Genomic DNA, 23492 nt, shown 5'->3' with positions numbered 1-23492 from the left:
TCCATCAGTGATTACTCAGTTGAGGATATTGAAGAAAATTCGGGGGAGGTGACCAAGTGGAGATCGAGTCTAATACCATTCAAGGACCTCCTTCTATGCGGTGACCAAGAAGTGGCTAAATCAACTGCCTATTATTATCACCCCAAACGTTATCGCGATGAGATTGTGTGCTAATACGTCTATGTGTAACATTCTCCATACCACCTCACTGCTCCTGTAACAGTCCTCTACATATTGCAGGGATCTCGGCTCTGGCAGGTTTTAAAATTAGACACTAATTTTCAGCCGGTGGGACGATACTTGCACTCGAAGGCACACTGGCGTCGTAAGACGTTCTGTGCTTGCCATACAGCGAGGCTGAATACAACAACAATCTCTCTAGGGGCTATCCTTGTGGCCGTCATGGTAATCAATCCGAAGTTTCCGACTTGAACCTATCCAACATTATTTACCCGGTGTGCTTTGTTCCTTTGTACTGTCATCATTCTACCCATCTTGCTGCTCGTTTTGAGTTTAGGTTGCTATCCTTGTTCATTTGGACCTGAGCTTGAGGAGTCTTGTCGTTTCATGTGTCCAGCGTGGTGGGCATGTGTCTATATGGCCGGGTGGTACGCTTTGCGGTGATAATAGCAGTTCCTAGGGGTATACAATTCTTGTACAATTGCTAATGCCTTCTCACCACACCTATTACTACGGTATTCTACATGTGCCGAGAAGTTCTTCACTCAACGAGATAAAGAAGGCTTACAAGAAGCAAGGTAATACCGTTGGGCCCTTTGAAGGGGATAGTGTGTTGATGTTACTTAGCGTTGAAGTGGCATCCTGATAAGAATCCTGATAACCGTGAGACGGCTGAGAAGATGTTCAAGGAGGTATACTGGCAGGTGAAGATAGTAACAGTTCACTTATCTATGTAGGTAGCCGAGGCCTATGGGGTCCTCAGTGATCCTCAGAAGAAGCGGATATATGATACATATGGGAGGAGTGGTCTAGAGAGAGGCAATAGCTCCTCTGGTGCATCACACGCAGCTGGAGGTCCGTGTCCTGTTTATGGCCTATTGTAGTGATGAGTCTTCAGGATACCATCATTACGATATGAACGACGCTTTCTCGGTCTTTGAACAGTTTTTTGGGAGTCACGATCCCTGGCAGCAGTTTGATGATCTGGTCAATGGTAACTTACTACGAGCGATGAGCTCATCATCGAGTAGAGGCGGGGGAGCTTGGATGGGAAGTAGGCTCAAAGCTACCTTAGGAGTCTATAAGGAATGTCCATGTGCTTTAGTGTCCGCCTTTGATGATCCTTTCTTTACCCAAGGATTCACCGGTCAGAGTTCATCGAGGAGAACCAACTTTGCAAACTTTAGCAGTAGTGTCAGTTCTGGTGGCTTCGCTCGATCATCTACTGGGAGTGCTGGTGGGGATATGAGCTCCGGGATGAGTCAGAGTAAGTCGACGACACTCATGTGGGAGCAACCATGATGGTATTAATAAGGTACGTCCACCAGCACTCGTACTGTCAACGGCCATACAATGACTATCACTGAGAAGGTATAGCCTTATGTTGGCCCCTTCAACATGATTTTCCTTGCAGCAAATACGCCACCCAGACGGTAGGATTCAGAGGTCAGTGACAGAGAAGCGATACGACCCACGTACTGGGAAGGTAAGTATTGAGTTCATAACGAATCAGCTGCAAAACAATGCCTTGTATGCTCCTTATTATCAGACTCAAGAGCGGCGGTCAATCGAGGATACGGGGGGCATGTCCAAAAGGTCTACTGCCGACAAACACTTGGCCTTCGCATGAGGGCCTCTCTCCAGAGCTCAGCTTTGATCAAGCGTTCATAGTCGGCAAGGGTCTATGCGTGCTGTAAGATAGTGTTCAGTTTCGAACCACTGCCGGTATATTTTTTGGTACTTTTACCTGGTACTTTTTTAGAATTATTATCCTTCTCATAAACACCACAAACCCAATACTGACGAGACACTGTTGTTCATACGATTTAAGAGTGCTGCTTACCATCCGTGCTCCCATCGTTGCAGATTGCTATGCTAGAGAAGAATAGTCTTGATACTTGAGTTTATTTTAGTTTGTTAAAACGCGGTGGGGATGTGATCATTATCTTAATGCTTACTGCTCTAAGGTCATCCCTTACCTCTTCGCTATCCACATAGGGTATTTGAAACAGCTCCCAACATCTCTTCCTCAGACTGAAGGCTTGGTGTTCAGAGCCATAATCGGTTGTTCGCTCATGCATTCCGATGGTGAGGTAGATTACACAACCTCTTCACTGGAAAAGAGTCATGTTTGGTCCTTGAGATAATACCATCTAGGCTTGTTGATGATCAACTCGTTTGAGCTGGCTCGTTTGGATCATCACGGCTGGGGATAAGTCAGGGACAGACGCTGTATTTATATCGGAATAAGAGGATCCGCTCGAGTTGAACTTTGGCGGCCGCACAGGGGATCTTTGCTGGGTGCCGTGCGATCCAACGATCGTCAACCGACTAACGGTTGGATGCGTGAAGAATAAACTCGTTGCCATGCGTTCATTGAGTTTGAAGGGCTCGAGCTCTGCAGCACAGAGTTTCTATCGAGCTATCCGAGTGAGTTTCCGAACGTTCGAGCAATTCGACAGAGTCCGAATCAGTGGAATGAGCAGCTCGGCTCGCAATATCGACTTTCTGAATGCATCATGTAATGAAAGGCATGTACTAGCAAACTACAGTTCGGTCATCTCCAGGATGCGAACGATGCATTATGCCGGTCGGAATGTTATTAGTGGCATCAGCCACGAGTTCTACAGGGTGTCAATTTATCAAGGGCCCACCCCCTGTAACATTTTATTCGACCTCAGACCCATACCATTCGAAAGCCCTTATCTTGGTATATCAATTGGTTTCCTTGGCGTTTTCGTGAGCGCGCTGCAAAAGATGTTCTGTCGAGTTTAGTGATCAAAATTTTTGATTCAAAAACCCGTAAAAAGGGCTGGCAGAATATCCTAGGGTGCACACCTCTTTCCCATATGTCCTAGCGTCATCGTTCTCCATGGCGCTTTATCGTCGCAAACCGTTAGGACAAGCCCAACTAGGGTGCTAGGACCATGTGTTCTAGGTGTTAGATCCGTAGTTGACAACGCAACCTCAGAGAGGACCGGATTGAAGGAGTCTAATTAATACAACCGAATCGACCATTAGGGTCGACGGTTTCGGATACTCATGCGGATATCTTGGCGAGCGATGATGGCTCAAATATATAAAATGCGAGCAATACATTAATCGTCGTATACAATGTCATCATACACAACAAGGTTTCGTGTCCATGTTAGAAGTTCGAGAGCACTCTCTTGATTTGCTTCTCAGTAACATCGGCAGAATAGCGTATCGGAGGTCACTTCTCGGGGTAAACGTCCCTAAATAAATGCTAGGGCCATGTGATAGAGGAAAGATTTTTCACATCGACCTTGCTGTACGTAACAAGGGTATTATTCCTCACCCGAGACAGGAATGTTCCTCCGAGCGCACTCCATTAGTCTTTAGTGATGATTACTTGATGAATCCTGACTACGAGAGTTTTTGGCCACGGAGCTTGATTAGTACGCTTGTACTATGCCGAGTTGAGCATTCTGCTGGAGAGTATTATGCGTAAGGAGCTACGGAGCATCGACAGACGTGAACAGCGAGTATTTCTGCACTCCTTCTCGCAGGTCTTACCACCTAGATCACCCCTATTCACCCTGATGATGATATGCCAAGGATGAGCTTCTGGCTGGGATGATAATATCATTAACTAGACCCTTGCCGTCGATGAATTCACTCCCACACAACAACTTCCACGAAGTACTCAATAGCTTTGAAATAATGACTGGCTTCAACTCCTGTTCTCGGAAAACCCGGATAATGTTCCCCAAAAAATATCATCGGTAGTTCCAGTTGAAATTCCATCTCGTTATCGGAACTAAGGCCGCCTACAAGGCCTCCTGTCTGGTGAATGTTGCTCGGGCTAAAGACTTGGGGCCGCCGAACTTTGTGGGGAGGTACAGCAAGTTTTTGTAGAAGAAGATTAGTGCAACTCCCACATCCTCCCGCACTTCCTTTGGCATCTTATAGATCACAGACAGATCAACATGGACCCAACATCCCTGCTCTGCCGCGATCTCGTCGATCATGGTGTAGGGAATATTCTCAACCGTGTATGGCGTCCCAGCATAGCTCAGATTCATGTCAAAATTGGTGGAGGTGAAGTTGAAGTTACCAGATAGCTTAGGCGGTCCACTCTTCTTGACGAAAATACCATCAAGAGGCGGACAAGGCCCCGGTGAAGCAGTGCTCTGGGATGGCCCCGTTGAAGACGGCACCGCTTGGCGTAGGTGGGTTGCTGCATCAGTTTCCAAGCTGCAAATCGCGAAAATGGCCACAAGTTGAGTAGCAAGCAACCAAGTTGAGAGGATGTTCATGATTAGGGAAATGAGGATGCTATAAGGTCTATCGAATCCTGCAAAATGGACTAACCGAATATCATAAGAGTCGTTTGAGAGTGAACGCTAGGAAGAGAAGGCGCTGTTCATACCAAGCCGGTGTAGCAGCGAAGGCTTCCTTTTATACATGCGTGCACTGGCAATGCACGCATTTACAAGGAATGAAGAAAGCAGACTCGAGTATGAGCATAGGATACATTCCGGGCTATTCATCTTGGATACTAGAGCCCTTAGGTTCGTAGCCATCGTGGCTCGAGGTCTCAGTGTATGTTTCAATCGCATCTCTCCCGCTGATGTCTGGTCATTTTGACGCAAGTGAGCCATGGAAGGCATCCGAGTCGGATGATCTGACGTCATCCGCGTCACCCTGACCGTCACGGCTCCGCTGTGGGGCCGCCACATGGTAATCGTATTAAGAATTTACCAACACGGTAGACAAGTTTACAGGTAAGAACGAACTGACGAATCATCGTTACTACTCTCCTCAATACGAAGGGAAAAAATCCACCCGAGCAATCGTGGTTACGCTTGCGTGCGAATGCGCGCACACTCACACCATACCGCACGCATACTCGCAAAGGGGAGCAGCAACTAATCCATTACGTCGTGATTCGATGATTGGGTCGAGGTGTATTCTCGGATGAACAAACCAGGCAATGGTTTCTGGCCAAACTTAGCCTTGTCGAACTCGACGGGTTTAGCTCAACAACGCATTGGCGAGCAGAATATATGCGCGGGTGCGCAGCGCGGCGCACGTCGGTATGTCACCGGCGGTGATTTGGTGCTATAGATGGGCAGAATCACGTTACGGACCGTTACGGCTCACTTTTACGGTTACCATTCAAGCCCCGTATCGTAAAGTTACGGCACCGTAACGGGTCTTACGGAGATGCAGAGGACGAAACGAGGATTGGTCATTCAAGTCGCCTAAATCTATTTCGGGTGAATGCGCATCGGTAGGCAAAGCCGGCTTGGCAGTTCCGGGCCAGCCTGGGAGTATGACGGGTGAAATTTGCAAAGGAGACGCGTGGTAAATGCGAAACCAAATGTTACTCTCTCAGCGGTTCGGTTGAATCCGAGCCATAAGAAATGAGTTTAAGAACTATTTGAGCTATCGTGGAGTGCATTTCAGCGAATGTTTCCGCCACAACTCCAAAATAGCAGTTCAACACCAACCGTAAAGTCGTAAGGCTTTGCCGTAACCGTAAACTACTTACGTTACGCACACTGTAACGTAAACCGTAAGAAAACGTTACGCTGCCCATCTATATTTGGTGTAAGGACAGACTCCAGGTTCGAATCTCAGTCAGTGCGTTTCTCGCAAGAACGACCCAGCATCAGCGCACGTTTGAGTATTAGTCAGAGCTGAGTATGATCGCGATCAGGAGTAGAAATGTTCAAGATCGTGCGTTCGATCCTTGACTCATTCGGGGACTTATTTGGCCTATAATTCTTCTCTCTGTGTTTCAGTTGAGATATATACAACACTGCGCGTTTCTCGAAAATTGGTGATCTGCGACCCTAAGTGTTCGGGCCTCAGATTTCCCATTTTGCTAGCCTCGCTGCATCGTGTCACGAGTATCTTGTTCATCATTGTCTCGAAGACAATGTCTCCACATGCTCTCTATGCATGCTTTTTACATCCATGGATGGCATGGTTATCTGATACTATCATCAGCTATTTCTGTCTCAAATCAATTTTCTTTCGCTGAGTCATCTGGGAAAGATGACCGCATCGTCAGGTTGCTGTGATTTGTGCGTGAAGGTGACGCACAACTTGTGTGCGGCACAAGGATGTGTGCAAGTTTGCCTGCACACGTGAATTGATCGATTTTCCTGTAGCTAAAGCCAGGCCAACCGCTCAAAAAGGATCCTTTCTTTCACGTCACGTCGGCTACAAGTGCCAAGTTGCACAACATGGGTATCAATATCGCTGTCACATGAATGTGCTACATTTTGAGGATAAAGGCTGCTCCATGAGGCAAGGTGACTATTGGAAATTATCAGTACGATAGGCGTTTATGGATAATGCGAAGTTGAAAGTGCTCTTGACTTTGGTTCCCGCATCGGCATCACCTCCACGTGCCGCCGGCACAGTGCCGGTGGGCAATACCCCCGTAACGGAATCAGTGTATCTTTGGTGGAAACTTGGCATAGTTCTTGAGTCTGAGTACGTATCTGCATTTGAAGATGATGCAGTGATTCACATCAGTAGCATGGACTGAGTGAGGTCAATTACTCGAGAATCATACACCAAATAATAGCACTCATTAATATCATCGATAGCACCAGTCAGCAATTATGCGTACAGCATCATACACAGTACTGATAGACTATCCATAGCTGTCCTCAGCGTTGAATGCCTGTACAGTTGGTATAAATACTACACCACACTGTAGTTGGACTAGAAGGTTTCATGGTACAAACATTAGTGCAGAGCTTGACCACTTCAGTAATGATCCGGAACCAGTGACTTGATAGCACTAATGAGAATCAATGGACGGATGATTTTTCTCAAAAATCTGATCCTTCCATCATCATGCGCATATGACTGCATTCTTGATCTCGATCCGTGATCTTTGATGCTGATCCTTGACCGTTGATCTCGATCCATGAACTTTGATACTGATCCGTGATCTGTGATCTGGATCTCGCGTGAACCTCATTTTTGATCCTGATCTATGATTCTTGAGAAAAAACTTGATCCGTGATCCAAAGATCAAGGGGTTGAGAAATTCTCAGACGAATTGAGAAATTTCGTTGATCCGTGATCCATTCGGTCCCGAGGGATCACCCTCTGATCCAGATCAAATATTGGATCAAGCTTCTGATCCATGAAAAGGATCAGTTTATGGATCAGTGGTACTTTACGTGTTAAAATGCCGTGATCCTGTAACGGGGCTTTTTTGCTATGTTACATTACTCGTGATCCGTGATCCTGATCCCTCCAAAATGCTACACACTTCGTGGCACGAAGATTCCCTTGAAAATGCATACTAAGGAGATCCATACATTCGCACGCAGTCTTCGTCTATCTAAGGCTTGGATGAAGGAAGGCGGATGGAGGAATATACCAGACTACCCCGTGTCATATCCTCCTTCATCGGCTTGAAATTTTTGGTAGTGTAGTTTACCCCGAACAACGAGTTGATGTCGATCGTAATTTTCTCCCACTGCTCACGCTGTCGCCTGGCAACGTCGTTGCCGCCAATATTTCCCCTGAGTATCTTTTGGGTTCCATTGTTTTCGTCGAAGAAAATAGAAGCGAAGTATATTTTTATCTCGCAAGAAGCGTCAGACATTTGGCAACCTAACTACAATGCAACTTACTAAATTCTATCTTTCGAATATGCGCAACAAACGGAGCGAAGCAGCATCGCTCCGCCGTGATTCTTGATCGCGTGCCTTGCGCGGCCCGGCGGGCAAGGGAGCTTAGTACAGCAGTATGAGCAGCAGATGGGCCGCGAGAGAACTGAATCCGAGTAGACCAAAACCGCTAGTCGAACTCAAAGGCACACTCCAATAGCTTGAGCAATAGTAATCACTGGTCCTGATAGTAGTGGCTCAAGAACTAGTAGTAGCCGAACTAGTCACGATCACAGAGTCTGTGGCAGACACCGGAAAACTAGAGTCGAGACTCAAGAACTAGTAGTACTAGGATCAAGGATCAAGAGCTAGTAATTCCAAGGAACAATCACAGTCCAATCGTTGTAGTCCACATGAAACGGCTGGCAGTCTCGCCCGCCTATTCCGGGCGGTCGCAACCCGCGGCACGCAGGGCCGCGCATTGGCCACGCTAATACACTAGTAATGCAAGCAGTACTAGAAGTATTAGCACCCAAAATAGTTACAGTACCAACCAATTATCAAATTAATAATAGCAAATACGAAAAAGCAAAAGATGGTCATCAGAATAGTCTAGTCTAATCTCGCAGAAATCACTATCATTATCTAGTTAGTCATAGTAGTATCTACTTCACCAGATAGCGATGAGAATAATAAGGGTAACAGCAAAGATAGTGGGGGTCGCACGTCACTCAGAGCTACAAGTAGACACTAGTGTAACGATTACCCAATTAGGCCAGAGGTAAGAAGGAGGCAATGTCGGTCAGCAGTTCCCTTAGTTGCTTGCCTCGAGTCCTAGTCCACGTTGAAGCCGTAGGTCTCACATAGACGACAGAATGATAGTCTACGTTAAATGGGTCGATCTCCTCAATCTCGGGGGTAGTGATGATACCGTCTTTTTCAACCATACTCAGAGCTTGTAGCTTTATATAATCGCCCCCGATGGAGTCGTCAATTACCCTCGCTAAACCAATATGAGGTGCAGTAGTGCTTATCACAACTGACTGCACGGTAGGTATAGTATTCATAAATTTACCGAAGAGAGGCCTACCCGATATCCCACAATGGTTTCGTAGTCGGTCTATCGAGACTTCGTCGTAATTGGTCTCGGGCGGCTCGCTCAGTACAACAGAATCACCTCGTGTGGCAGTATGAGTTGGCGGAGTCAACCAACTAGTACGAGAACTTCTTGAGCTGTCTTCATAATCATCATTCTCAACTCCACTGAGGCCTTCGTCCACGCATGGGGTTGAGACATCTGGTGTAGTAGGCTGTCCGTCCGAGGCATCTCCCTCCTGTAGTGGTGACGTAGATGTCGTCCGCATATGACGTAGTGCAGTCTGGTCTCGAGCTCTGGCAACTCGCATAGCATCATCAGGTTGGGAAGGTGTAGTCAACCTCATAGTACGTAATGTACCATCCGAGTCGATATAGGCTCGTTGCGATTGGTGGTAATAGTTAATTATGACCGACTGCAATGCACTAGCGTGTACCACGTTCTTGAGTGAGTAAGACTCCGAGGCTCCATATATGCGTGGGATCTTCGCCGTAGTTCGGTCTTCGTCTGCTTCTACACCGCCAATGCCTTCCAGTAGTATACCATGTATAGCCTTAACCATGGACGAGCCTTGTAGTTGGACGATAGTATACGGACCACTCCAGCAGCTTCGAAGGTGGTTACCAATGCTGCTGTCGGTCTTTTTAGCTGTGAAGATCAAGTCAAACAATTTGGGCTCATAGTCATTGGGGCTCTCGGTGGCATAGCGTTGGAGATGATGCTGTTGTTTAATACGCCATAGTTCCAAATACTCACCGAGGGTAGTCTTCATCTTCTCACGGGCCTCTGTGAGCAGGGGGACGTTTTTGTGGACAAAGTCAACTATATCCGTAGTAGAGTACCGTAGGTTGAGGGTATCCCAATCGATAGAGTCATCTAGTTCGGGGTGTTGTCCAGGGAGTCGCCCAGTGTATCCATAATGCAGCTCGAACGGAGTCGCATTAGCCCAGAGCCTGGGTGTATGATTGTAGGCTCGTACAGCTACCAAGTAGTCAGCGATATAAGCATTCTCCATAACACTAGTACGAGCATCGGGGCCAGTTATGGGTCTGCCTGCTTGTAGTGCACGGGTAACCTCCACGAAGTCTTTGTGCGCTCTTTCCCAAAATCCCAGATAGTATGAATAACTCGGGAGCACATAGTGCCTGGTACCATGTCGTGCTAGTATCAGCTTTACAGCCTTACTAGATAGGATAGTACGATCATGATCCGTAAGTAGTACGGCAGGGCTACCATGTTCCAAGAAGACACTGTCTAGTGTGTTAGCGACAGTCTCAGCCTTGCAATTACGCATAGGACGTCCAACAGTGAAGCCACTAACGTAGTCGTGTACCAAAAGTATGTAGTGGTCCTTGTCGGCCTCATCAATGCTGGTAGGAGTGACTGAGGCTGTAGTCGGTCGTCGGTCATATGGTCCGGCGATATCTATACCAACCAGTTGCCAAAGAGCCTCAGTCAGTAGAGTTTGGACTTGAGTGACTAGGTAGTTGTGTTGCCTTGTGGCTCTTGCCTTAAGACACGGGATGCAGGAGCCGATAGTCAACCGCACCAACTTGAACATAGAATCTCGCCAATAGTCTCGTCGAAGAAGGATGTGGACTCGCTCAGCGCCTAGATGGCCATATAGGTAGTGAAATATAGTACCCAATACCCGAACCAAGAACGCGGAATATAAACTTCTCCCAAGGCATAATACACCCTTCTCGTTATGAGGTTGAGTTAGTCGGTGCGGTTCTGGGTAACGGCGGACAAGACCTTCGTCATCCAGGAAGCATACCTTAGCGAGTCGCTGTAGCCTAGTAGCCCGTACACCATAGAGGGGTATCGTAGTCTCGCCTCGGAGGATGGTCTTCAAGGCACTGATATCTTGATCCTCTTGTTGAGAACGAATTACACACCGTGCGACTGACATAGTGAAGCGAGAGTCTTCCAATAACCCATCGGCTATCCTGTCTGAGGGTTTGGCGTAGTTCATAAGATCGTTTAGTTCTTCTTGTTGTTCATCTGGCAGTGGATTGACCTCGGGTAAATCGATACCATCTTCGTTGATAGTTAGTACTGCCGATGCAACCGTCGAGCTAGTAACCATGGTAGAATCCTCCTCGAACACGTCGTCTTGACATCGGTAGTCGTAGATGACCTTAGCCGTAGTTAGGGAATTGAGGACTTCGCTGCCGATGATATCATTAGTAGTCCTAGCACGTGAGATACTATCGGCGTAGTTCAATGCCGATGGGACGTGTAGTACTATGACATCTAACTCCTTACAGAGTTTACGGATCTCAACAAGTCGTCGTCGTTCAACCACTGGTAGTCGTTTGTCATTAGCAGGCCGTCGGAGTCGATAGATTGTGATCTCACTATCACACAAAAGTCGTACTTGACGGGCTTCGAGGACAGGGGCTAGTGAGTCCAAAGGTGCTTGGTGAGGCTTGTAGTAACTGCGAACGGGTAGGAAGGGAGAAGCGGAAGTAGAATTTCTGTAAGGGTGTATCGCGAGTGTCTCCCGCCGCCATGGGGAGCAGTTGCATGCGATACGGACCCTCTACTCCCGGGCCGAACTGTCGCACACCGACCTCAACAAGATCCAGCAGCCATGCATCTAGGTCATCACGGAGCTCGTCCTCGATGACAGGAATAAACTCCTCGCCATTAGGGTCGGGTTGGTACCCCGCGAGTGTCTGAGGTGCAGAGGGATCTTGCCGATCATCCTCAGATACATTAGCTAACACTGGGGCATGGCTTAGGGTAGCAGATTGCTTCTCGTCGTAAGGTCGTTGATAAAGGACTTCACCGCACCTGCTCACGATTTGAGTGGCCCCTTTAATGCATAAACCCCAGCGCTCAATGAGATCACGACCTATGAGAATCTGCGGGCGCGCGGCCGGAGCCACGAGAAGACGTAGAGGCACCACCGTGTCTATGACTGGGTGAGCATTAACGTCATAGACTCGTAGAGATACATCATATATGGTATTCACATGATACAGAGAGCCATCTGCTAAGCGGACGGATTGCAGAACACGTCGCGGGGAAGCATGACCTTCGAGACCTGCCAGTGAGCCTGGATCCCTAGCGATCAAGTAACTGAATCCGGCTCCGCTATCGACTAGTGCTCGATTGACATCACTCTCGCCTATGCGGATCTTCAGGGTGAGTTCCGAGAGGGCGGGACTTCGGTTAGGTACCCAATGAAGGGAGTCTTCCAGGGTGTGAGCACTAGCGATTAACTGGCTAAAAGTAGGTTCATCCCCAGGCAAGGTTGCCTTTTGGGTAGTCTCGACAGATATTGGAGACGACGATAATACAGACGAAAACGCTGGTTGTGCTAGAGAATCAATTGATGGACGATCATTAGATAGTACAGAAATTGGTACAGTCCTGCGTGAGGGGGGAGAGGCAGAAACCCTCACACACGGCGAAAAAGCAAAAGATCGGTTAGCATAAGACGAATAACTGGCCCCGCCTTGAGCTACTGACGGGGCCCCGATCCGTTTTTTGGCGGATCGGTTTGGAATTGACGAACCACGAGGCCTAACCCACGATCAGCTTGAAGGTCTGCCAGCGCCGACGACCCTGCTTCCTCCGTAGCGAATCCCAGAAGAGCATATGGTTTCCCCCGCTTGTTTTTCGTGCGCAAGGAGTCAGTAGGCTTGACCGTAGCGATATACTTAGGGAATTTATCCCGATCGTCTACAAGGGATCCACTGACATAGACCACGAAAGGGAACTTCTCAGAGAACTTCGGACGTCGCTGGGGGTGGTCTCCTGCTTCACGAATTGCTTTAATAGCGTCTGTTTTCACCTGGGGTGAACTCGTCAGTAACCTTGCTTCACGAGCGAGACCACATGAGCTCCTCAGCGCTGAACAAAAGGTTATGGCTGTAACCGGTGGCGCGTCGGCCTCTTCGCGAGCAGCTAGGTCGAAATCATCGAAAGCGATCGATGTCTCCCATTCCGTGTCTCCATCGCTGAGCCCCTTCGCGAGGAGGGCGCTCTGGACCGACCTCAGAATTGAGAGGACACAGTCGTGAGGAAGTCGATTGCAGAGTGCGCGAATGAAAGCTCGCCGTTCACTCCTATCGTCGTCGAACGCACGCTGGCACAGGGCGAAGCACTCAGTAGCTTTTTCAATGAATGGCTCGGGGTCATCGGACTCGGAAATAAGCCTTAGCTTCGTTAATTGGGATGAGTACTCGGCCTTGAGAGTCTCCTTTTTACAATACTGGCGAGTAAGGAGCCGTTTCACCGAAACCCAGTCGTAATCGAACCGAGTAGCCGCACGTTGAGCAGACGCCGCAACTTCTTTAACCGTTGATAGACTGGTTAGTATGCGAGACATTGCTACGTACTTGCTCTGGGGCTTGATGCACACTTTACCCTCAGTATCCAACGTTGCCAGGCCACACTCTAGCAAACAGTTGTCGACGATGTGGATATGATGGGCAAGGTCGACGCGGCTGCCAAGGGTGGGCAGAGTTGCTTTGCCAAATGCCGCTGTCGCCATGTTAACGCCAGGTAGTCCGCTCGCTTGAGGGTTGGTGGACATTGACTGAACCCAACAAGGCAGAACTTGAGCCAAGATGGCTACTGATACCGATCTCTACAATGTGGATCGTGCTACAATGAGTCTGATACCACAGCTGTGTACACGTGCAAGTTGGCACGCAGACGCAAACGCACAAACAACAAAGGTAGCAGGAGGTAGCAGGCCTTGGCAGATCACTATAAACTTAAAGGACTAAAAAGTTGCCCTCAACATTCCTCTAACATGCCCCCCTGCCGAGCAAACAGTGCTCGGCACTATGAACCGATGTTGGAATCACATTAACGTGCGATTCTTCACTCAAGGTGCCAGATAGAAAGCGCACCTTGTAACGCCTAACATATCCATCATGAGAAGGGTTAATAACATCAACAATGTGACCGATACGAACGCCAACGTCCAGCTTATTACGCTGGGCTACACGGACTAGGACAGTAGTACCTGGAGCAAGAGGAGGGGTATCAACACCTCGCTTCTTGCCCATGGCTTTAGCACATCGATCACGTAACAATTGCCAATGATGTTGAAGAAAAGTGCGGCGAATGCTATCCACCGCACGAGGGCGGTCGATATGGACATTTGCTATAGATTCGGACTCAATCATAGGCAGTAAAATTCCGGTAGAGCGGGTATATCCGAGGGCTAGCCGATCTGCAGTTATCACATCCTGATCATCCGGACCTGCTGAGTGGACGCATATGGGAATACTATTCATCAGAAGGGATACATGATCATAAATTCGATTCAAGTCCTGATCGGATGACCTCGCCAACTGTTGGGGGGTATAATTGAGCCTTAGAATCCGCAGGCCAACTGCATGAGATCGCTCGACTGGGGTTTCCCACGGCGCTCTGGCGGCGTGGTACCTCAGCTCAATGCCCTCCTCCCGGAGAGTGTCAGCAAATTCGGAAGACGTGAATGCTGATCCTGGATCAGCTCGATCCTCGATCGTGGATCAGTGATCCACGATCCAGGTAAGCAACCCGAATCTTTCCCCAACGGGACATTAAGTACGGGGACATAGCCTTGAGTAGTTGTAGTCCCTTATAGAGTGCAACCAGCTCCTTCCGGGGAATAGTCCACTTAACTTGGCCCTTAGGAAATACACCACCACGGCTGAGTAGTCTTGGTGACACAGTTGTAGTATCAGCACAGCGGATATCTACACCCCATAGATCACAAGACGCATCGGTTGATACTAGTAGTGGTTGATGGTTGACACCTATATATCGGGGGATGCCGATAGTTGTGGCCACCGTACACTCGGTAATCCAATCCTTGATGTCGTTGGCCACGTTAGTATCGATAGTATCGGTCCATAGCTTACACCTTTCACAAATACGTCTCCAGATAAGTCGTCCTTTCAGGTCATATTCGATAAGTAGTCCAAGCGGGTCGTAGAGAGACGACAGAGCAGAGCACGCTTCACGTTTGGTAGTAGGACCGTCAGGGAACTCTCCAGAGTAAACAACATAGAGCTTCTCATCGTTATAGTGGTATCCAAGTAGTGACTTCCTGGTATCGTTCTCCTGAGTGGAGTTAGTCCAAGATACGACATTTTTAACAGCGTCACATTTAAATCCATGACCACCTAGTAGATGGAGTGAGAAGTCATTGGATGTCTCAGCTAGTTCGATAGAGTCACCACCGTTGAACAAATCGTCTACGTACTTTAATAGTACCAGCTTGAGTGGTATAGCAGGGCCAGTCCTAATGTAGTCATAAGCATCTTGGCTCGGACGTAAAAGGATTTCCTCAAGGGTCTCATTGTTGTATAGTGAGGGATCAACCAGGGGACCAGTAGTTAGCGTAGAACCCACTTGTCCGAGTGACTCAGCTTCTAGTGTGATATCGTGCATACTGCACTCCAAAAAATTAGGAGCGCTGTTAGTGCCGAAAGCCACACTACCCCATAATATAGTGTAGTTACCAATACACGTGTAGTTAGTATAAGCCAAGTCGTATAGTGAGGACTTCATTTCACAGAAGGCTTTGGAAATGTCCGAGGCCACGAAATACTTGAAACCACGGACTTGTAGTAGAGTGCCTTGTAGGTCATGTTGGGACCGGCCACCTCGTAGTAGGAATGTGTTCAACACTCGGTAGTCTAACACTATCCGGCAGGGTGTAGTAGGGTGTTGATCTCTAAACACAGTATGGGCCGGTGTGAAGTGCTTGGGCTTCATAACTGTAGTGCCCTCATAAGACGTACCCTTAGTGAGTTTGTCCCAGGCCGTCTGACAATCGTCGAACACCGGACTCTTCTCGTAGTTAGTGAGGTTGTTATGTTGTACCACGGCACAGAATCCACGGTCAACGTAAGTGTTTAACGTGGTTTCAAATGCCTCACGTTGTGTAGTAGTCAAGCGACTAGTAGACCGTGCACCACGTTGGGCAGCTTGACGGTAGTTCATCGGAGGTCTAGCTTCGGTCTTCCACAAGGCTCGAACTATAACACGTCCCAGTGGAGCCGTTTCATCAAGTGACCAATCTCTCTGTAGTACTTCCCAAGGTGGGAGGTTATCGAGAATCCGAAGTTCGTCATCTAGTAAGTCGCCAGAGTCATCCTCCACAGGGTCCTCATCTTCTCTATTGTAATCAACCTGGTCACCAGTTCCTTGGATGTAGTCGAGCACGTCCAGTTTGGGGGGTGGTGAGTGTTTACCAAAGTCAGTAGCAGCCTTAGTCTCGTTCCTCTCATTGTTGGATGGGCCTTGGCCACGAATCAATGGTTGAACATTGATTGTATTGGTTGTGATAGGGATACCAGGATCCATAGTTGCAGTGTCGACATTCTCGTAGGGGACGAGACCTTCTTGGTAACACAGTTGGTTGATGTAGTTAACCTTGTAGTTCTCTATATAGTCGTATTTATTAGAATAGTCATCTCTCAGTTGCTCGTTTGAGTTGTCCTCCAGAGGGTCCTCATCTTCGACAGGTTGAGAGATATGTTCTATAGAGTCGTTGAACTTAACGTTGTTACCAACAGGCCTAGTGGTGTAGTTGGTTTCAATGTGATAACCAGTAGGTGATATAGTAATACGAGTCCTTAACCGGGACATAGTTGGACATCCGAGAATAACTGGATGGTTCAATGGTACCGTAGTGACGAGGAAGGTGTGAATGCTAGACACTCTGGTTGTAGATACACGTAGTTCCACCGTACCGATAGTATCTAAGCTACCACCATTTGCCGCACTGAGAACGTTAGGGACATTAGTGTCGAGATCCGCATCGGGGGCAACGTAGTTAAGGCAATCGCTAGTAATGATCGATACATCGGCGCCGGTGTCATAGATAGCAGTAACCTCAGTGTCCTCGATTGTGATGAATCCAGTCATCATACCTTCTCGACGTCGTACTCGAGGATCAGGAGTGGGGGGCCTAGTTTGTGAGCGGTGTAGTGTATAGCAGTAGTGTCCATCCTGATTGGATCCGTCGTTGAGAAAGGTAGCATGGACATTAGTATTAGCTTTTCCTGTTGGTCTCAGCCCTTTTTCTTTACCAGCCATAGGTCTTGTAGTAGTTGATGGGGTAGGAGCAGGTAGTTTAGCCCCACACACGTAGGCTAGGTGTCCAGGATTGTTGCACCGATGACAGAGTAGGTGATCAGTATTGATGCGACAAGCATCCGTAGTGTGAGCAGGGTTACCACATATTTTACAACGAGTAGTCATATTGGCCGGTAGTGATTCCGGGCAGTTCTTAGCGGAGTGGCCCTCTTTAGTACAGCGGAAGCACGTGAAGCCAGTGACATCTCGTTGAATTGCTAACAAGTGTTTAATAGAGTAGTCACTTTCAGCATCATCATCACAGTCGACGTAGTTAACCGAAGTTTTCCTTCCTTGATACGAGCGATCTCGGCTAGTAGAGCTCCTTGGAGTATATTCTCTCGTAGTTTTGGGGCGGCCTCGTCGTGAATCAACAGAATCTTTTCGCAACTTACGGGGTTCAGTGTAGGGGAGGGTCTTAGGATTAGATTGACCAGTACCAGTAGTAGTATTGTTTTTCCCAAGATCATAGTTGACACCATAATAGTTAATAAGCTGTTTATGATGTAGTAGAGCACGGTCTCGGAAATGCTCGAAGGACATGTAGTCATTCATAAGGTCAACGTCCAGTCGTTGACGGAGCATCATGGACCTTAGACCTTTGTGTAGTTTGACCTTCAAGTCACGGTAGGGAACTGGGGCACCGAGATCGTGTAGTTCTGAAGCCATAGTTTCCAGTTTACGGATGAACTGATATACCGACCGATCTCCTTGAGTACAGCGTGCCAACTCATCACCAACCCGTTGAGCATGATCGAGTGAGTCATAGTGGAAATGTAGTCTTTGTAATAGTTGGGCCAGCTGGAGCGGATAGGCACGGTGACATCTAGTAGGAGGCTGAATTGAGTCAGTAATCAGTTTCCAAACATATCTAGTAGTATAGCGCTTCAGCCATAAGTAGCGCACTACATCGGGATGACCTTCAGTTTGAATATTCATCTCTTCGATGAAAGCTGTGCCAGAGCGGTAGTCTTCAGCTCCCCTAAATATAGTATTCGGCTTGAGGCCGGAGACAACCCGCTCAGCTGAGTCATAGTCTTTGATAGTGATCTGGTTAGAGCAGCTATAATCATTACACCCTTCGCACCAACCGTAGTGACAGTTGGCCCTCTTTCTAGGGACATAGAACATACCGGGGGCTTGGAGTAGTGGTGGTGGTACATTGTTATAAGGATTAGCAGAGTAGTATGATGCATTAGCATACTGGGGATAAGGGTGTCCAACCGGAGTAGGATGTTGAGGTTGGGGTACATAGTTGGGGTTGTGGGGTTGGCCACGGTAGTCGAATTGACCATACGAAATATTTCCATAAGGCGATGGGTAGTTAGTTGCACAAGGGGGTGCAAACTGACTATTGTAGTCTCCAGATGGGAGGTGATAGGATTGTAGAGGTACTAGACGTGGGTCGCTAGTAATAGGCGGTTGGCCACGATAGTTAGGTGGGAATGCCTTCACTTCTTCAGCATTAATCCCATCAGAACGGCGTTGTGGAGGGGGACGGCGTTGACGATAGTAGTTGTCCTCATTGATAACAGTAGGGTCGATAAGTTGTTGACCCAACAATCTACCCTGGTAGGCACCTCCAATAGTATCCGAAGAATTTGGTCTACCACGATTTTGCAGTGGCCATGGGCCATAGGTTGGTGGGTGGTAGTCGTCGGTCTGAATGTGAACGCCGGTTTCCTGTTGCGTATTAGCGTCGTCGTGGGCATCCTGATCGACATGCGGATCATAGTTGTCAGCACCATGGTCGTCGCAGTCGGAGTTGTTAGTAGTGGGCATTACTTAATGATAAGTAAGGAACGCTGAGACTAGGTCACCTTCGCTTGCCAACACAAGGGGCAATAGTACAGAGGATGACAACAAGGCACACCATAGCTCAGGTTCTTATCGTAGTAAATATATATACAACCATGAATAGATTGGCCAAAACCAAGGCCATAAAGGGTGACCAAAATCAAGGTCAAGACTACCGAGCAAAACCAAGCAGTGGTAGTTATGTCGTCGCCAAAACCAAGGCTAGACAACTGGCCAAATCCAAGGCCAATAGTGATCAAAACCAAGATCACTGTTACGTGAGTCAACGGACTGACTAACCCACGCCAATAGACTAGTCTGGGAAATGCAAGTAGCCGTAGTAGGACCAATAGGATCATCGAGATAGTGACAATCAACCACGGGTAGATGCAGAACCAGAAAAGTCATAGAGAGCCATCATATTAGTAGTCAAAACCAAGACCGAACGCTAGTAACCAGGTTTGGCGCAGAATTTAACCATCGGTTAGACCAATACCATGAATAAGAGCGTCACCAATATGATGGAGTAGGGAGGTAAAAACCAAAGCCGAACTAGTAATCAAAATCAAGAACGACGCCCGTTGCCAAATCATCAAGGCGCAAGACGCTACTAGTAAGGCAATGCTCGACGTGACGTAGAGAGCGTAGTACCCAGAGTCAAAACCAAGAACTAGCGCAAAACCAAGCGCTTCTGAGTAGTAGAGGCTTTCTACGCCCTTCCTGATATAACGATTCACCCCCATCTGGCAGTGTGAAATCGTTATACAGGGTAGGTGGGATAGATAGTCGAAGTAGGCGTGACACAAAACCAAGTGAAATAGCCAACCGGACTCTCTTGCTAGTAACGACAGGAACCAAATAATCAAGGTTGATGTCGATTCATCGAGCACAGTTGCAGATGCATGCTGTCTCCGAACATACGGTGTGATAGCTTGTAGTTAGTTCGGTTGTCTGCTTGTAGTTTGCAGCTGCTTAATTACACCCTACTTGTTGACATTCTACAATCTGGGTCCTAGAGAATAGTCATCCCCAACTGGCAGATGGACGTCCTAGACCGGTTTCTCAAGGACACACAGAAAGTAGTTGTGAAAGTGACAAAGACATAACTCGTCAGTTATATCTTAGTGCTCTATGGTGGTTCTAGTGAATGGGTTAGTGAGATAGTGGAGCCTCTGGTTCCCTGATATTCATTGCACGTGCAAATGAACATCCATCGTGCTTGTAGTAGAGTAGTAGACTACACGGAAGGTTTCCCCACCATCATGTCTACCATGTCGTCAGTGATCACAGAAGGAGCGTGTAGCTAGTACGCTAGACTGTGATGCACATAAGGAACCAGGCCGATTCATAGTCGATGTTCTCATCACTAGTGACAGTACGTGCAGTATATCGTAGATGTAGTCGCACACGAAGCCGTATACCAAACCAGAGGTGATCAGTCTCGGTAGTGGAGAGGGCGTCGGCAACTGTAGTCACTAGTGACGAAACACCATAGGTAGCTCGGCTGTAGGTACCACATATCCCGGTAGAATGCGCGGCCCGGCGGGCAAGGGAGCTTAGTACAGCAGTATGAGCAGCAGATGGGCCGCGAGAGAACTGAATCCGAGTAGACCAAAACCACCAGTCGAACTCAAAGGCACACTCCAATAGCTTGAGCAATAGTAATCACTGGTCCTGATAGTAGTGGCTCAAGAACTAGTAGTAGCCGAACTAGTCACGATCACAGAGTCTGTGGCAGACACCGGAAAACTAGAGTCGAGACTCAAGAACTAGTAGTACTAGGATCAAGGATCAAGAGCTAGTAATTCCAAGGAACAATCACAGTCCAATCGTTGTAGTCCACATGAAACGGCTGGCAGTCTCGCCCGCCTATTCCGGGCGGTCGCAACCCGCGGCACGCAGGGCCGCGCAGCCTCATCAATACTGATTCGTGCAAGTGATCGACCGTGATCGGATCACTGATGAATCGTGAGTCGTGATCTATCAATTTTAGGTCACTGATCCATGATCTACGATCCCGATCTAAAACTGACAGGATCATGGGTGATGTGATCTACGGATCACGAGAATGATCCATGATCCTGTCCCATGATCCCAATTTTGTTGATCTGAGCAAAAAAATCAGGTTCATGTCATAAAATCATCACATTGATCTTATGACGTGATTTTTTTCTCAGGATCACGCGTGGACCAGGATCCGCATACCGGCCCTGATCGACCCGCTCGGGTGAACTATGGACCAGACAGAATCAACTTGATTCAATCAGCATGATAGATAATCACGAGTTTCAATTCATAACTTGGGCCAACAGCTAGTACTGTGTATGTGATGCAGCCGTATCATATGATATGATGATGCGATATGATTCATATCGCATCATCATCATCACCAAACCTGTGTGAATCGCCCATACGCGTTCTATGACGAGTGCGGCGCGTCGTACGTATGCACATAGAATGGCGTTCAACCAGCACTTCTCTCTCTCATTTTCACTTGCATTTCCTCTATGTTCAAATCTTCGTGACATTAACTTGACACGCGGGCCCCAATGCTTTGAAGACTAGTTTATGTTTTGACTTGGCTCAAGTCGCCTACCGAGAACAGCGATATGAGTTCAGTATCGAACGTCCTTATCCCTGAGCCCTCGTGTGAGAATGTCTCCTTGCCGCTCTGGTATCCACCTACAGAGGACGGCGTCTACATGGACAAAAGTGTTTTTGTCATTTTAATGAATCATTTCGATTTCACCCCTCTGCCGTCCGCTAGTACCGCCCCCTTGACTCCCCCAGGACTGCTTAGCTCACCTCCACTCGGGGCTGAATCTGCTACTGCTACAAGCCACCCTATACATAGGTAAGTATCTCATGAGCTTCTCCATTATTCATATCTTTCCTCAGGTTTCGTTCTCGATTCTGCGTGTACAATGTCACGGGCGGTCAAGGGTGTCTGGACGGCGACCTGTGCCCCTTTGCGCATTCCCCCTATCAATTAGCCCGTCCTAAGTCTTATCTATGCCCTTCTAAAGCCGGATATTGTCGTGGTCGTGGTCGTTGTCCTTTTGCCCATGATGAGAAGGAACTTGAGAAGTCCCCGATGCCCGTAATTAAAAGACTCTGCAAGTACCTCTGCAGTGCTCACGGTTGCAACTTGGGTGATGGTTGTCGCAATGCCCACTCTCAGGGGGAGGTTGTCTCCGGCATTAGACTGGCGGGTTCCAATCGGATTGATCCCAATAACGATTATGTGCTCTCTCTCTATCATGGTGATGTCTATAAGAACAACAAAAAACCTTCCCGCTCACTTCTCAGAGCTGTCAACAACAACAACACTCGTGGCCTTCGTATCGAATCGCTTGAGCCTTTAAAAATTCATAGCCCTTTGCAAAATGGGTTGCCTCTATCCCATCCCTCTCTGTCCCCTGTAACTCCTAGGAGTCATTCCAGCTCGGACATCACCACTCCAAACGCTTGTCAAGCCCCTGGCGTGATGCACCAAGCCCTTCTCGAGTCCGTAGCTGCCGGTGTCGTCGAAAATCAAGGGAGTGCTGCCATAGTAGCTGATATCTATACATGTTTGAGTTTTTTGATAAGCGCTGGGTTCCGAGAATCCTAAGTTATTCGAAGGTTTGTTTTTTTCTGAAGGAGGCGCTCGTTTGTCTAATGATATTCGGTGAGACATTTTTTGCGGTATATCCTGATGTTTACATCTCGTAATAATTTTCACTGGTAGTCGAGGACTCGGCTTGTTTCTATGTACTCGAGTAGACTGAAGTAATGTGAACAATAGACTTGAACGGACTTTTTTAGACCTGCCCGGTGCGGATACCGAAGATCTGGGTTTTTTTGGTATCTTGCGTATACTCAACTTAGTCAAATATTTTTGCTCAACATAGTAGTCGAATTCGTGTGTGACTTTCAAATGAGATTTTCTGACACAGTCAGCTCAGTCACCACGGCCAGTATTATGATGTTGAGTAATATCATCATCATTGAGGTCTATGAAGTAACTCCATCCGTCGTCTATGTTGAGTTCAACAAATTCTCGGTTGCAACTTTGCTTCTGCAGATGAGACACATATATACATATCCCACCCAGCTGTCGAACACGACAGCACCCTCCCTTGGGCTATGAAACAAACCGTGATCTGCGAGAACGCATCAAACTGTGGGCAAAGCATGCCGCCTACACCGTCATGGCAGGTTTTCCACAGTTGAGCAGATCCGCAATTCTCCCACACGAAGGAAGACAGTAGACATATTGATGCAATAACAATTCAACTACTAATAGTGACAACCGATGCCCAGTGCAACAACTGGGATCTGAGCTAGAGGGCACAGAGCGTTGTACACTGCTTCTAGCAACTTTGCACCTCCCAGCATTTCCGCTTCGCTTCATGCTTCCCCAGGTAATTTCAGGGGTGGAGATTCTCCACTGGAGAACGTGCACTATGTGGTCTATATAAGATCGCGACTCAATTAATGGACGACTAACAGCATACCTGAGGTTGAGAATCCTGGCTCGGTTTCATGGTTCGGAACCACGAGCTACCACTGCAGCCCGGGTTGCGCATGCGGCGAGGAAGCATAGCGCATCGCAGAGCTGTTCAAGGTTGACATCATTGCCTACACCCATAACGGAGGCTGTTCGGAACCAGCGCTTCTACATTCTATAAAGACAGCCGCGAGGCGAGTAAGAGTCAGCGCCTGGGTGAGCC

The 23492-nt window shown here is 47.9% G+C and overlaps 6 protein-coding genes across 6 annotated transcripts; 1 reads left to right on the top strand and 5 right to left on the bottom strand.

Moving 5' to 3' along the window:
• Window positions 1-636: 636 nt before the first annotated feature.
• Pmar_PMAR001814 (conserved hypothetical protein) lies at window positions 637-2036 on the top strand. Its single transcript, XM_002771207.1, has 8 exons — window positions 637-758; window positions 808-872; window positions 918-1035; window positions 1079-1234; window positions 1286-1447; window positions 1496-1551; window positions 1595-1666; window positions 1730-2036. Exons 1-8 carry the CDS (start codon window positions 668-670, stop codon window positions 1808-1810), a joined length of 801 nt encoding a protein of 266 aa, XP_002771253.1. The 5' UTR covers window positions 637-667; the 3' UTR covers window positions 1811-2036.
• A 1935-nt stretch (window positions 2037-3971) lies between these two features.
• On the bottom strand, window positions 3972-4460 carry Pmar_PMAR001813 (hypothetical protein; the record flags this gene model as incomplete). Its single annotated transcript, XM_002771206.1, has 1 exon — window positions 3972-4460. One exon carries the CDS (start codon window positions 4458-4460, stop codon window positions 3972-3974), a length of 489 nt encoding a protein of 162 aa, XP_002771252.1.
• Window positions 4461-8557: 4097 nt separating this feature from the next.
• Window positions 8558-10444, bottom strand: Pmar_PMAR001812 (hypothetical protein; the record flags this gene model as incomplete). Its single annotated transcript, XM_002771205.1, has 1 exon — window positions 8558-10444. The coding sequence occupies one exon, from the start codon at window positions 10442-10444 to the stop codon at window positions 8558-8560; it is 1887 nt and encodes a 628-aa protein (XP_002771251.1).
• A 1911-nt stretch (window positions 10445-12355) lies between these two features.
• Pmar_PMAR001811 (hypothetical protein) lies at window positions 12356-13432 on the bottom strand (the record flags this gene model as incomplete). Its single annotated transcript, XM_002771204.1, has 1 exon — window positions 12356-13432. One exon carries the CDS (start codon window positions 13430-13432, stop codon window positions 12356-12358), a length of 1077 nt encoding a protein of 358 aa, XP_002771250.1.
• A 184-nt stretch (window positions 13433-13616) lies between these two features.
• Window positions 13617-13913, bottom strand: Pmar_PMAR001810 (hypothetical protein; the record flags this gene model as incomplete). Its single annotated transcript, XM_002771203.1, has 2 exons — window positions 13617-13649; window positions 13755-13913. 2 exons carry the CDS (start codon window positions 13911-13913, stop codon window positions 13617-13619), a joined length of 192 nt encoding a protein of 63 aa, XP_002771249.1.
• Window positions 13914-14361: 448 nt separating this feature from the next.
• On the bottom strand, window positions 14362-18762 carry Pmar_PMAR001809 (hypothetical protein; the record flags this gene model as incomplete). Its single annotated transcript, XM_002771202.1, has 1 exon — window positions 14362-18762. One exon carries the CDS (start codon window positions 18760-18762, stop codon window positions 14362-14364), a length of 4401 nt encoding a protein of 1466 aa, XP_002771248.1.
• Window positions 18763-23492: the final 4730 nt, after the last annotated feature.

This window comes from Perkinsus marinus, assembly GCF_000006405.1.
Source record: "Perkinsus marinus ATCC 50983 genomic scaffold scf_1104296963318, whole genome shotgun sequence".
NCBI lineage: Eukaryota > Perkinsozoa > Perkinsida > Perkinsidae > Perkinsus > Perkinsus marinus.
Note: the sequence above shows the minus strand (reverse complement) of the source record. Positions and strands in the feature narration are given on the sequence as shown.

Bases quoted from the DNA above. Each gene is read 5' to 3' on its own strand.
- Pmar_PMAR001814 (XM_002771207.1), top strand. From the start codon at position 668: ATGCCTTCTCACCACACCTATTACTACGGTATTCTACATGTGCCGAGA. The intron at 1,036-1,078 runs GTCCGTGTCCTG...ATGAGTCTTCAG, and splicing joins TGCATCACACGCAGCTGGAG to GATACCATCATTACGATATG. The intron at 1,552-1,594 runs GTATAGCCTTAT...TTTTCCTTGCAG, and splicing joins CAATGACTATCACTGAGAAG to CAAATACGCCACCCAGACGG.